Raw genomic sequence first — 14,087 nt, forward strand, 5'->3', positions numbered from 1 at the left:
GTCGCTAAAATAATCTGTTGCTTCTATGGACCATCGTCCATACTTACAAAGCGTGGACGCTGCTCCACGTGAGCAGCATCCGTGCTGCGTAAGCGTGGATTGCATTAGTTTTGAAAATGTTTTTTTTTAATTTTTTTTAAAATTAAATTATTTTTAAAAAAAACCCTAAAAAATTTCCGCAATAATAATAATAATAATAACAAGAATATAAAAAATCCACATATTAATTTCTGGTAATTTTCATTTGTTTACCTTAATAATTTGACCGTGGTCTCCTTGCATTCAATTCCGTGTCGGACGTGATGCATAAGACATGATCTCAAGAAAACTGGTCCAGTACGGACAAATTCCGCCGAAAATCCGGCGTTCTCTTCACTACGGGAAACCCGACTCCGCAAACTTCTTCAACCCTCCATTTGTAGCGAAACCTCCTTCCTTTCTAGCTACAAATATCATCAAATCTTACTTTGATGGTGGTCTTGTCAAAGAAGCTCGGACTCTGTTCGACGAAATGCCTGAACGGGACGTTGTTTCTTGGACTGCCATGATCAGTGGGTACATATCTTGCAACCTACATTCAAAGGCGTGGGCAATGTTCCGCGACATGCTGAGGGATGGTGTCGACGTGCACCCCAATGAGTTCACTTTGTCTAGCGTGATAAAGGCGTGTAAAGGGATGAAGTCGCTAAAATGTGGCGCCTTGGTTCATGGATTGGCCATTAAGAATGGTGTTACAGGGAGTCTGTATGTAGATAATGCGCTTATGGACATGTATGCTGTGTGCTGTGACTGCATTGGCGATGCTTTCTTGATTTTTGAGGAGATTTCCACTAAGAATTCGGTTTCGTGGACTACATTGATTGCTGGTTACACTCATTTTGGAGATGGTTATGGTGCGCTCCATGTTTTTAAACAAATGTTACCGGTATGCATGTGAAGGTTATCGAATTTCTGTAAAACATGCGGTTGTATAGATTAGGGGTTAAGAAAATTTTGGTTAAATAATGTGAATTTATTCGCGAAACGTGGTGCTAATCATTCTTGCATAAGATTGTCAGTGTGGTAATATATATTTTTCATAGTAAAGTAGTGTTATAAGGGATAAAATTCAGACTTTTAATCTAAAGATGTTATTTAGTCTTACTTTACATCCTTTCATTTACTCATGTAAACAGGAGGCTGAATTAAATCCCTTTACCATTTCGATCGCAATTAAAGCTTGCACTTCAATTGGTTCACATGTGTATGGCAGACAAATACATGCTACAGTAGTCAAGCATGGGTTTAATTCCAGTATTCCCGTGATGAATTCTGTACTAGACATGTACAGTCAGTGTGTTGGTTTGAGTGAAGCATATCTTTGTTTTCTTGAAATGGCAGAGAGAGATATTATCACGTGGAACACATTGATTGCTGGATATGAAAAGTCTCATCCGTTCGTGGTTCTCAACTTGTACACTCTTCTCGAATTGGAAGGTCTCACTCCAAATCACTTTACATTTACGAGCGTTGTAGCTTCTGTGGCCAACATTGCGGTTTTGAGCTGCGGAGAACAGGTTCATGGAAGGGTTCTTATAAGGGGCCTATGTAATGACGTAGGAACTGCCAATGCGTTGATTGACATGTATGCAAAATGTGGAAGTATTGTGAATTCTTGCAAAATTTTCGATGAAATGCGTGATAAGAATGTCGTGTCTTGGACTTCCATGATGATTGGATATGGTAGCCATGGTTACGGGAAAAATGCCGTCGAATTGTTTGATCAGATGATTCAATCTGGTGTCAACCCTGACCGGCTAGTTTTTGTGGCAGTTTTGAATGCTTGCAGTCATGCTGGACTTCTTGATGAGGGTCTAAGATATTTCAAATCAATGATTGGTCATTACAAAATCATCCCAGATCAAGAAATTTACGGGTGTGTTGTAGATTTGCTTGGACGTGCTGGGCGAGTCAAGGAAGCATACAAACTTATAGAGTCTATGCCGTTCATGCCCGACGAGTCTGTTTGGGCGGCATTTCTTGGAGCTTGTAAAGCACATAAGATCGCTGGGCTGGGGAAGTTTGATGCAAAAAACGTGTTAAATCAGATGCCAAGTTTTGCTGGGACATATTTGGCAGTGGCGAACATATATGCCGCCGATGGTAAATGGGGAGATTTTGCTAAGATAAGGAGATTATTGAGAGGAATGGGAAGTAAAAAAGCAGCTGGGAAAAGCTGGATTGAAGTAAAGAATCAGATATATAGTTTTGTTGCAGGAGATAAGTTCGGTTCCCATATAGAGTTGGTGTATGAAATTGTTGATTTGCTTGGCCTGCACATGAAAGAGTTAAGGTGCCATCCCGTTCAAGTGCTCGATAAAGATCTAATAGAGGGAACATGAAGATTCTAGACATGGAGAGCCGGATTTTGTCGGATGGTGTGTATGCCGAAGGTTGCCCTATATTGGACATATACATGATCCAACAAAATTGGAAAAAAGGATGAGAACGACCCTAGTTGGAAATCGGACAATGCTTCCAAAAGCTTTATCTTCTGCTCCTCACCTGCATAAATGTTAGATGATTGAAATAAAAAAAAAAAGTGTGGAGTAAAGAAAACCTCTGAAAGGTTAATTTGATTGAGCAACGCAAACTACCTCTTCGGCAATAAAAAATTAATTAATTTATTGGAAGTCCAGTAATTAAATGTTCAAATTATTAAATAAATTAGGGATTTGGAGTAGGTGTCCTGCTAGTCAACTTGTGGTTTGAGTTTTATTGACCATAATGTAAAAGCAATATTTATATTAATAAAATTTTATTGTTTGATCCAATTATGATATTTATTTATCTTTATACTCTTTATACTCATGTGCGCAATATAGATAAAGTCTTTTAATATATAATTGGTATCATAATGTCTTCCTCTCAACGTAAGACCATGAAACTCATTAATAAGTGTATCATATATTCTAAGCAAATTCCTAATTGAATCAGACTCCTAAAACAAAGATAAAAGCCGCTTGAGCTTGAGACTAACATTTGTGACGTAAATGTCATGTTCATTAGTAAGGGTATTAAGATGTTCATTCATACAGATGAGTGATTATTTGATGATTTACTGAACAACCCTCTTTCGAACTGTCCAAGTGATTATTATTTAACTAGTGGAATATGTTAGGGTCAGTTAATATGGGTGAAGTGTTTATAAAGGGGTTGAATAAACACTTGGGTTTTTTAAAATCTTTTCCGAATATGAATCAGACTGGTTCTAAAATCTTTTAAGTCTATATCGATCAGTCAACTAATAATAGTACGGAATTAAATTGAAAGATATATTGAATATTTTAGCTAAGATATTGTGAAATCTTAATGGAAAAAAGATAATGCACACGAGGATTTTTATAGATGTTCAAAGATTTCAAATGCATGTACGTCACCCCCTCTATCTCAACGATAGATATTTATTGAGAGACTTTGATTAATTACAATGAATCTGTAATAATCCATTTCAATTTGGACTCAAACACTGTCAAACTAAAAGTTTTAGTTTTCTTACAAAACTTATCAATTGATAATTGAATAGTTCAAATGAGTAGTTTGAATGCTACAAATATATCAATGAGTTGTGAGCTAGAAATTGCGATTTGTAAACTGAATAGAAACTTGAAAATAAATTGCAACTGATTGAAAAAATGATTTTTCTTGTTATTCGTTACTGACTGTTGTTTTTTACTAGCTCGATCGTTAACCTTTTCACTACTGAATTCCTCAGCTATATAATGTTCGTTTACAACGGTCAGATTGAATGCATTAATTAATGATATTCGTTCAGTCATCTTTTAGTCCATGTAGACATTCTTTTCTGACAAAGGTACGATGTATCAGTTTGTTATTCTTCGTCTGTTATACTATGGGGATCCGAACCTAATTCATTTCTTAATCGTTATTAATATCAAATGTAACAATTAAGTACTGTAGGACATAATTTTTTTTTTAAAATACAAGTACGGAAACGTAATGTAATCAGTCTGATATACATATCAACCTTAAAGTACAAGTCTTGTACAAATACATTCATCTTATCTAGTGTTCAACAACTACATCAAGTGCTGAAGATCAAATCTACTTCTAAGTTCGATTCTCCACGCTAATCCTTAATATCTCATCCTCTTCTTGATCCTGATCATGTCCCACCTGTTGTTATGTACACATACAAACACAACAGCCGGATAACTCCGGTGAGAAATACATCCCAGTATAAATAATATATACATGCAATCATATAAACAAATATAAAAGCATGAAACACATATCAATAACATGTATCAAAATCTAAAAACATGAATGATATAACACTGTAAATCCACTCGTGACTCGTCATTTCATACTCGAATCATTTCTAATCTAGGGATCCCAGTTCCTGGACATTGGCACATATATCGAATCTCAGCGATAGGAATGAATCAACTCCTAAGCGACATCGATATAATTCACACATCCAGTGTCATGGCGACTCAGCCGAAGAATTGGCACATCAGCCAAAGACTAGGCACATCAGCCCATGACTCAGTATATGCTTTGCCTATAAATCAATAGACCAAGCATATCAATCTCATAAATTTCATATATCAATGCAATACAATAAGGTATGTGATTTAGGGAAACTCAAGTCAAATCCAACTCGAGTTGTGCAATCCCGAATCAATATTGATTTATACATTTCTTTCTGTAAATCTGACTCTGTCGAAGTCTCGGTTTCAAAGCCTGTCAATACTCAATCTGGCACTGACAATATCGAGGAGTATAATATCAATACACAGCTCAAATCAATACTGGATATAATCATAACTAAATCAAATTCTGTTTCAGCGGCATAACTTCACAATCTCAATATACCCAGTAATACAAATCAATAGATATCAATTCCTGCAACTCACAATTTATAACAACACAAATCTGATATCAAATCTCAATCATATCTATTCTGAAATTTATAACAATTTCATACGGTATTTGTTCTTTAATCCGATTTCAATTATACTATGTCTAACATGTCCATAATATCATATATGAATCCTATGTGATTCCTTCAATATCATAATTTCAAATCATATCAGAAATCAATAAAACTTACGTCCATTTGAAGCCTGTGTCAAGAGGAGTCCGATACTGAACTCGGATCGAAAATCGTACGGTAAGATTTCGTAAAAGCACAATTCTATGACAAGAAGAAACTTGAAGTTATTCTTGGAATTCCTCTCGTTTTTTGTCTGATGTTCTTAATCAAATGAATTGATTAACATATTATATATGAATGTCCAATCCATGTGGCTTCACCTTTGTACTGCACGTCTTGCGCATATGCGCGACCCTACTCGGCGCATATGCGCGAGACCTACTGGTCTCCACATTTTTCTTCTCGGCAGCTCGCGCATATGCACGCCCTTCTTCCACGCATATGCGCGAGGTTCTCTGTACTCGGCAGATAGCTCCTGCACAACTCGCGCATATGCGCGCCCTCACTTCGCGCATATGCACGAGGTCTTCTGCCCATCTCGTGCATGTGCACGAAAGGTACTTTCCTCGCACATCAAATTTCGCATGCAAACTCAAATCAAGTCTCGGAGCAATCCTTCATAATCATATCAATTCATCAATCAATAATCGTCGATTAACAGATAAACAAATCCCGGGCATTACATATACTTTGTTACGGACAGTCAATTTGTGCACTGAGATTCAAAATTGCAACTGATAACGTGACTAACTGATCAAGAGTCCAATTGGTTGATTGATCAATTCAGCCGATCAATTCTAATTGATGTCGTTTTTGTTTGAACGTTATTCTATTAATTCAGTTAGATCGTTTCAGTTTAGCTTATCAATTCTGCAAATAATATTTTCAGTTCTGGTCTTCAGTCATTCTATTTATCAATTACCGACACATCAGTTTGAGACTTACTTATACTTTTGAAAACGTTCATTTACTTTAGTTCTACTTGGTCCATTTCAGTTTGGTAAGTCTCCTTCATTTCTGATAATCGTTACGTTCTTTCAGTTCAGTTATTGTTTAGTTCGGTTCTTCAGTTCTGTTACTAATTATTTTTCAAACTATGAAACTTATAATATCCAACAATTTTCTCCTTTTCTGTGTTTGACAAAACTTAGAATTCTGAATTGTTTTTCTGATTAAGATTATTTGATCTTCATTATCTGAAAAATTGATTGTCTGAATTAACTTAGGTTTTCTGCACTTATATGTAGAAAAAATAATTCTTCTGAAATCTACAGATTTGTATATAAATAATAATGAACTTTTCATTAATTTTTAAAGAGGTAAGTACAGATTCGTACAAACATTTCAAAATAAAAAGTTACAAAATATTAACGCTCCCCAGACTGTGTAATCGATGCCGAACTCTATTCATTTCTTGGCCTTCTTGTTAGCTGGTCCTTTATCAATTGAATTGTCTGGTTCACCGAGCTTCTTGCTAGGTTCTGTCTTCTTCTGATCTTCCATTTTTTGTCAACACCCGCCACCTTGAAAAATAGAAGGAATGTTGAACTGAATTCAATAGTTAACTAATTTTGCAAAAAATCAATTTTGTTTGATAGGAGTCGTAACTTCTTCTCATTTCATCTTTTCGACTGTTGTTAACAGGGAAGATATGTCCTTGGTCAGCTTCTTTAAGTCCTTCATGGTGTGATCTTTGAGTGTGATTGTAACGTCTAGTGCTAAAATACTACTAGATTTTTTTTTATAATCTATTTCGAAAATTTCTCAACACATGCATTTAAAAAGAATCATTTAACTACTGAATTAAAATGCTGCAATTAACTAATTTAATCTCGTCAAATTCCTAAACTCATTTTTTAAAAGAATTCGAATGTAACAGTCAAAACAAAGCCAAACCATCGACATATAAAAAGATGTAAATGTATAAAAATAACAATGTTTTACTCCTGATTCATAAACATATATTGTGCGGAAAAATTATGGCCATCGGGTTAATGTGCGCACACCCAGCTCCTCCTACTCAGTCTTCGGCGCCTCCAGTGTCCAAATCATCATGCTCACTTACATTATTCACACCTAGTGAGTCTAAAGACTCAACACACCTGAACCGTTATAGCAAGTACATATACATAACAAGCAACCGTGAAAAGTACTGTAATTAAAATACATTTCATGATCTTAAAAGCATGAACTTAGACATAACATATCAAAGCATAAACGTATCCAAAACATATCTCATCATAACAACATATACATGTTCATTTTCTTTTATTGAATTCAAATCATTAGTTGTTACTTTCGCATCAGCTCTAGTTGACCGATCCATCTACATATAACCGCGGTACCCAACGACGGGGACATCAGCGACAATATTACCTGTCCACTGAGCCTTGGCCTTACATGTTCGTGTTCATATTAGTCACAACCAACTCCCCTCCTTCAAAAACATGTCATCGTATTCATCACTTATAAAAATCATGCATATACGTGCTATTTCTTAAAACCAAGCATGCATCATATTTTCATAAAAATTCATATTCATAATAAGTATTAACATTTTAAAAATGCAATTTCAGTTCTCGGGGCTCTGTCAGGACTGTTAACTCGATCCGTGTGTAAAATGACCATTTTATCCTCAGACATCAAAATTTAGACCCCAAACCAACCAAACTTAAACCATATTTCAAAAACTCTTAATCAAACCATGCATGACCCAAATTAATCCTCACTAATCTCGGTGGTAATGACATATCAATAACAAACTAGACAATGTCGCTAAAAACTAATATCTCTGATATACTGGACTAGCGCCTAGGAGCTGGTGGTGTAGCGTTGCGGCGATTAGTAAACGCCTAGATGCCATGCACCACCGCTACGGCGCTACGAGGTTCGAACATCAGGCGTTGCGGCGCCACCCCCTGCAACCTAAACCCCAAAAAAATTCCGAAGCCAAACTCTACCCTACTCACAACCAACCCAAACCAGACTCAAACCAACCTCGCCTAGCTCACCACTGGACCCACCTTGACCGACCTAACTAATGCCCTTAGCCCCATGCACGCAGCGTACTCAATTCCACTGACACAAGCCCAAAAATCCAATCACTCGACCCTAACTTCCGGCTAGCTCCTTCGATCTCCCTTCCACCCGAGACCAGCCATGCATGAGCTGCTCCAGGCCGTGTCTTAGACCCACCAAAGCCTTTTCCATGCTTCTGGAAGTCCCATGGATCGGTGCCCTTCTATTTTTTCCGATCTAGCCGAATATGAACTCATCCAAGCCAAAACCAATCGACCCCTTCCATTACTGTGAACCGATGCACTCTCAACCTTAGTCACCTTATGTCTAGACATGTATAGCCCCTTGGAACCTAGGTCTAGCCGCCCTTTGCACACACACAAGAGAAAACGTGAGTTACATGTAAAATAGTATTCATTTATAGGATCAGTTAAAGGTGGAAGAGTGTTTAGAAAGGGGGGTTGAATAAACACTCTCAATTTTCACAACCTTTTCGACTGATGAGTTAGTTTAGTGATATACTGATATTAAGGAATCTTGTAAGTCAATATCAATCAGTTAACAATAAAAGTGCGGAAATAAACTGACCGATAGATAGAATAAAAACTGAAATAAAAAAACACAAGATTTTATGGATGTTCGGAGATTTCAAACACTCCTACGTCACCCCTTCTATCATAAGGATAGGATATTCACTAAAATACTTTGATCGATACAAACAGTTGACAGCCCACTTCAGTTTTGGACTTAACAATGTCAAACTGAAACTCTTAGTTACAAAACAGTTTACAGTACTCAACAGAACTAAAATAATTTAGCACAACTGATCTTTTTCAATATCAAGTATTACAGTTTGTGCTTGTAAGCTCAAAATATAGCCTTGAATGCTATGAATGTACAATAAGTGTGAGCTTTGAAATTTGCAATATATTCAGAAGAGATCAAATTGATTCTGAGAGTGTTAGTTCGGAGATCAGAGAGATTGGAGAGAGATTTCTCAACTTCTCTTTCTCTGCTATTTATAGGCTTTGTCTCCAACGGTAATATTGAATGCTATTTGAAACTTTCTATCCATTGTTTTCCACGTCAACATTCTTCTTATAGTCGTACACTGCAGCTTTTCTGAAATGCGGCGAGCCCACTACTTGTCGTAGTCAGTTTTTGTGTAGTTGTAGGTTGAACGTCCTTTTCTTTAACTGATGACGTGTACCGCTGAAAGGATCAACTGATAGAATGTAGCTGATAAGCTCACAACTGATTGTAGTAATTGATCAGTTAGTTGTTTGCATAGTTCAGTTGTCTTTGAAAATCTGCGTGATATTCTTCAAGTATGGGCAACCAATAGTTTGCTTATTTTAGATGAATTTCTATCAGTCTTCTTGATCAGTTGTTCAATCTATTAAGTGCTCAGTTTGTCAAATTTCCGAAATTCAGTTTCCAACAATTTCTCCCATTTTTGGTGTTTGACAAAACTTAGAAATTATGAACTGATCGACTGAACTCATTGTAGATAAGATAACATTTTATTGACAACTCTTTCAATGTACGGATTCGTACAAAGAATGAAAGAATAAAAGAATCTTCTAACTAACTAAAATAATCTTCAAAAATCTGCCAAATAATCTTCTATTTCTTCTTGATCAACTTTGTAGATTGCTCCAGCTGATCTTTTCCTTTTCCTTCTTTTTCCTCCTTTTTGTCAATCGCATCAAATTCTTTGGATAATATCCGCACATTCGAGGAGAGGTTTGACACAACATTCATCAGTATTTCTTGCAGCAAATCCATTCATTTAGAGACAATGTTTTCTAAAAAATCAAGACATCTTGTAACCAAGACCTGATTTTGGAAGTGTGCTTGAGCTGACGCTATGTCTTTTCGAAGTTCTTCCATTTGGAAAAATATTGAAGTTACGTCCTTTTGGATTTGTTGTAATCTCCCCATATTTTTCTCTTTTTTAAAGTCGTACCTCATAGAATGCAAAAATTGGGTTGACTTTATGTCAGAAATGGAAGTCATCATACTGACAAGGTTGGTTTGAATAGCCTGAATTTCTTCGAACATAGATTCAGTTTCGATTGATATACCAGGACACATGGCTCCAGAAGTTTCTGGTTCTTGCTCCTGGTTTTCTTGATTAAAGATCACCAAGGCCCTGTCAGTTGTTTCATTTTCAAGATTGACCATTGCTGAAGTATCCTCTGGTATAGCTTCCTGTTGAAGCTGTGGAGAAGAAGAGAGATTCAAAACAGCAGCGGAACTTGAAGGATCTGAAATTGGTTGATCAGCTGAAATAGTAACTGGTTCTTCAGTTGGTTGCTCAACTGATTTAGAAATAAGTTCTTTAGTTGCTTGAACAACTGAAACTGTGGTTGGCTCTTCAGCTAGAACCTTTTCAGTTATTGTTTGTTCAGTCATGGCAGATGACTGAACTGGCTCTTCAGTTCCTGTGATAACTGCATGTTCAATCGTGTCAGTCGACTGAATTGGCTCTTCAGTCGGTTGAAGAATGGCCTGTGAAGCTGTTTCTTCAGTTGCAATTGGTTCTTCAACTGCTTCTGTAGTAGTCTACTAAATATCAGAGGCAACTGATTTAATAACTTCGTCGATTTTTTTTGCCAATGATAATTTAGCATCAGTGTAAAGTTGAAGTACGGCCGTTGAGGATTGAGGAGCAGAAGGTGACGGTTGTGCTGATTTCTTCTATAATTTCCTGAAAAACACTTCAGTCCTAAACCTTACCCATTCATTATAAGCCTTCAGTTTAGTCTCAGAAAATTCATTGACCTCTTTCCAAATGATGTCAATATGGGTTTGAATGGTGTTTTTGGGTCTGGGCTCTTCTGTAATATTTTCTTTGCCATTTGAGCTAGTCAGGACATGATGAATATTCAGTCATGATCTAGTTGCATCAATCATTTATCTAATCACTACCCCTTTGAGTCTAGCAAATGGCAAAGAAGTTGGGCCAGAGATAGTGATTAGTGGAGCTTCAACTCCAGCATGTTTCTTCTTATCACCATATTCGGTGATAGTCTTCTTGAGTGGAGCAGCAGATGGAGATAACTGCTCTTCAGTTAAATATTTAACTGATATTGCCCGCAAAGGAGTAGCCTTGATCAGCTGTTCATCTCCTGATAGTATCAGCCTCTCAGTTGGGATGATGCCCACAACGATTGCTGGTTTTGTCTTCAAAGTTCTGGGCTTCTTGGAAATCTTAGCAGAAGTAGTCTTTTAAGAATCAGTTTCACTGACAATCAGTTTGCGTTTGATTGTTTTCATCTGATCTGTCTTCTTGGCTTTCTTCACTGGTTTGGGAGCCTCCTGCGTCCCAATCTCCTTTTTCACCTTGACGAACTTCTCAGGACAGATGTCCAACTTTAGCTTCGGTAGCTGAACACTCTTGACAATGAAAATTTTGAATTTGGACGACCTCTCAGATGAGTCAAAGCCCTTGCTTTTCAGCAAATAGCTGAGTGACACAACAAATCTCTTTGATTGTTTCGAACACTGAAACATATTCTTGATAAGGTTGAAGATGATATATTTCCAATTCAGTCTTTTTTCCAGCCAGGATAGCAGTTATAACTTGAAATTTCTCCAAAGTGAGAGCAGCAAAAGACCCGGCTTTGGCTAGTAGCCCTTTGGTCACTATGCCAGCCAGTAACTGGATTTCTGGATTTATTACCTTCTTGGGATTGGAAACCTTGATTTTCCATCCATCAGCAGATAGGAGAGTTTGCATCTCCTCAACTTCAGAATTTTTCACATTAGAAACATTTGACACTCCATCAGTTGGCAGCTGAAAGATGTTGCTGAAGGAGTCTTCGTCGATCATCAGCAACTGATTGTTGACGGTGGTAGTGATGTTGCCGTCAGCGGAGATAAATCCGTTGGCATAGAGATCATGAATCTCTTTTGAATAAATTTCTTGGGAAGATAGTCCCAGAAATGTCTTCAGTCCAGCAGCCTCCAGTTTGATAAACACACTCTTGATATCCTTATCCTGGACAGCCAGGACTGAATCAAAATCAATAGCCATTGCGTTCAAAATATATGCTGGAACTTGGTTTGCCATTGCTGAAGGATTGGTTATCTGCAAGAAAGAAACCTTTGTGTATTGATTTGATCTATAAAGTGAAATGCGCGTAAAGTAAAAATGAAATGAGGCGGGGACTAGTACATAAGTATGTGATTGTTCAAATCTTTGGACACGTGTTATTTCAAGACAAATCGAATAAAATCGTGTGTACGTGTTATAAAAGCGTGTGTAGAATTTAAATGAGCTACATGGGGCCATGTTTTAAAACACTATTCATTGAAAGACATCCATTAAATGCATAATTATCGGTCACATCACTTATTATGGAATATTTATCGATTTATGAGTTAACTTATTGGAGAAGATCAGTCAGTGCAACTGAGTGATCAGTTAAAGACTGAATCATTTCATTTGAAGACTAATTGACTATTGTCTTCTCAGTTAACCATTTATATTCGATATTCTCCCTCAATAAATGCATATTAATAAGAAAATTGGGTAAGGGAAGCTTAATCTGAATAAGTTAAAGGGTTTGCAGTTGACTAGTGTCTCTTCGTCTTCCTCTATTTCTTCAATATTAGTCGTCTATAAATAAGAGCAAACTCATTAGATAATAACAGTTAAACATCGATGGATAGTTCAAGCAGTTCCTACGTCCCTATTTCTGCATTAACACCTTGTCGTTTGGAGAGATTGAAGAAAGATATCAAAAAACACGTCTTTTCAAAGGTCATATCCACTTGGACCAAGATACACAACGTGATGGATTAGTTGCTACTGATAAGCAGAAGGCAACTGCAAGAAATTATAATAGGCGTCTTGAATTCAACCATACGTCATAGCTTGCCACTGATTATGAAGGAGTGGAATGTGTGGGAAAATATTTCTTCTTCAGAAAGCTTCATAAGAATTAACTGTAATGAATTATCTAATTGGTTGTCCCTTTGGCAGATGCTGCTGAAAGGGAACACGGATGAGATTTTATCAATAAAATAGTTGTTTCGATTCATTGCTTTTTCCTTAACTGCATATGAACTGATATCAGTTGACAAACAGTTAACTAAATGATAATGGCTAACTGAGTAGATATTAGCGGATATTTGACTTAACTGAATAAAAATTAACAACTAACATAACAACTTTAAAATTGATATAATTAAGACAAATCAATTAAACCAAGAATATTTCGAAAATGAGAAAACACAGTCTCTGGTAACAACTTTAAAATTGATATAATTAAGACAAATCAATTAAACCAAGAATATTTCGAAAATGAGAAAACACAGTCTCTGGTAAAGGTTTGGTGGATATATCAGCTGCTTGTTGTTCAGTTGATATGTATTCCAGCCTTACTATTTTTTCCAGAGCATGATCTCTGATGAAGTGATACCTGACATCGATATGCTTGGTCCAAGAGTGAAGAACTTGATTTTATGTAATTGAAATCGTGCTTGTATTATCACAAAATATTGGTGGTTCTTTTGCAATGACTCCATAGTTCTTCAGTTGTTGCTAAATCCAGATCAGTTGTGCACAGCAGCTTCCAGCAGCCAGGTATTCTGCTTCAGTTGTGGAAGTTGCTATGGATGTTTGCTTCTTGCTGAACCATGTAATCAGTCTGTCTCCTAGAAACTGACATGATCCACCGGTGTTTTTACGATCTAGCTTACATTCTGCATAATCTGCATATAAATATCCAACTAAATTGAAAGAAGAATCTTTAGCATACCATAATCCCACATTTTGTGTGCCTTTAAGATATTTTAAAATGCGTTTGGCAGCTGAAAAATGTGATTGCTTAGGATCTGTCTGAAATCTAGCACACATGCAAACAACAAATATAATATCGGGACGACTAGCAGTTAGGTACAATAATGAACTTATTCAACCTCTGTAAAGTGTTGTCTCAACCGATATTCCTCCTTGATCATTGTCTAGTTTTATTGATGAACTCATGGGAGTACTTGCAGCTGAACATGTTTCCATGCCAAATTTCTTAAGCAATTGCTTCGTATATTTGGTCTGACT

The 14,087-nt window shown here is 36.6% G+C and overlaps 1 protein-coding gene across 2 annotated transcripts; it reads left to right on the forward strand.

The window, feature by feature from the left end:
* Positions 1-252: 252 nt before the first annotated feature.
* On the forward strand, positions 253-2,807 carry LOC140810189 (putative pentatricopeptide repeat-containing protein At1g56570). 2 transcript variants are annotated; one of them, XM_073168055.1, is made up of 2 exons: positions 253-925; positions 1,176-2,807. In XM_073168055.1, exons 1-2 carry the CDS (start codon positions 314-316, stop codon positions 2,379-2,381), a joined length of 1,818 nt encoding a protein of 605 aa, XP_073024156.1. In that variant the 5' UTR covers positions 253-313; the 3' UTR covers positions 2,382-2,807. The 2 variants fall into 2 exon arrangements, with proteins under 2 accessions (XP_073024156.1, XP_073024157.1); XM_073168056.1 differs by having other exon boundaries at positions 253-893; positions 1,381-2,807.
* The last annotated feature ends 11,280 nt before the right edge of the window (positions 2,808-14,087 follow it).

Source organism: Primulina eburnea, chromosome 13, assembly GCF_022965805.1.
Source record: "Primulina eburnea isolate SZY01 chromosome 13, ASM2296580v1, whole genome shotgun sequence".
NCBI classification, from domain to species: domain Eukaryota; kingdom Viridiplantae; phylum Streptophyta; class Magnoliopsida; order Lamiales; family Gesneriaceae; genus Primulina; species Primulina eburnea.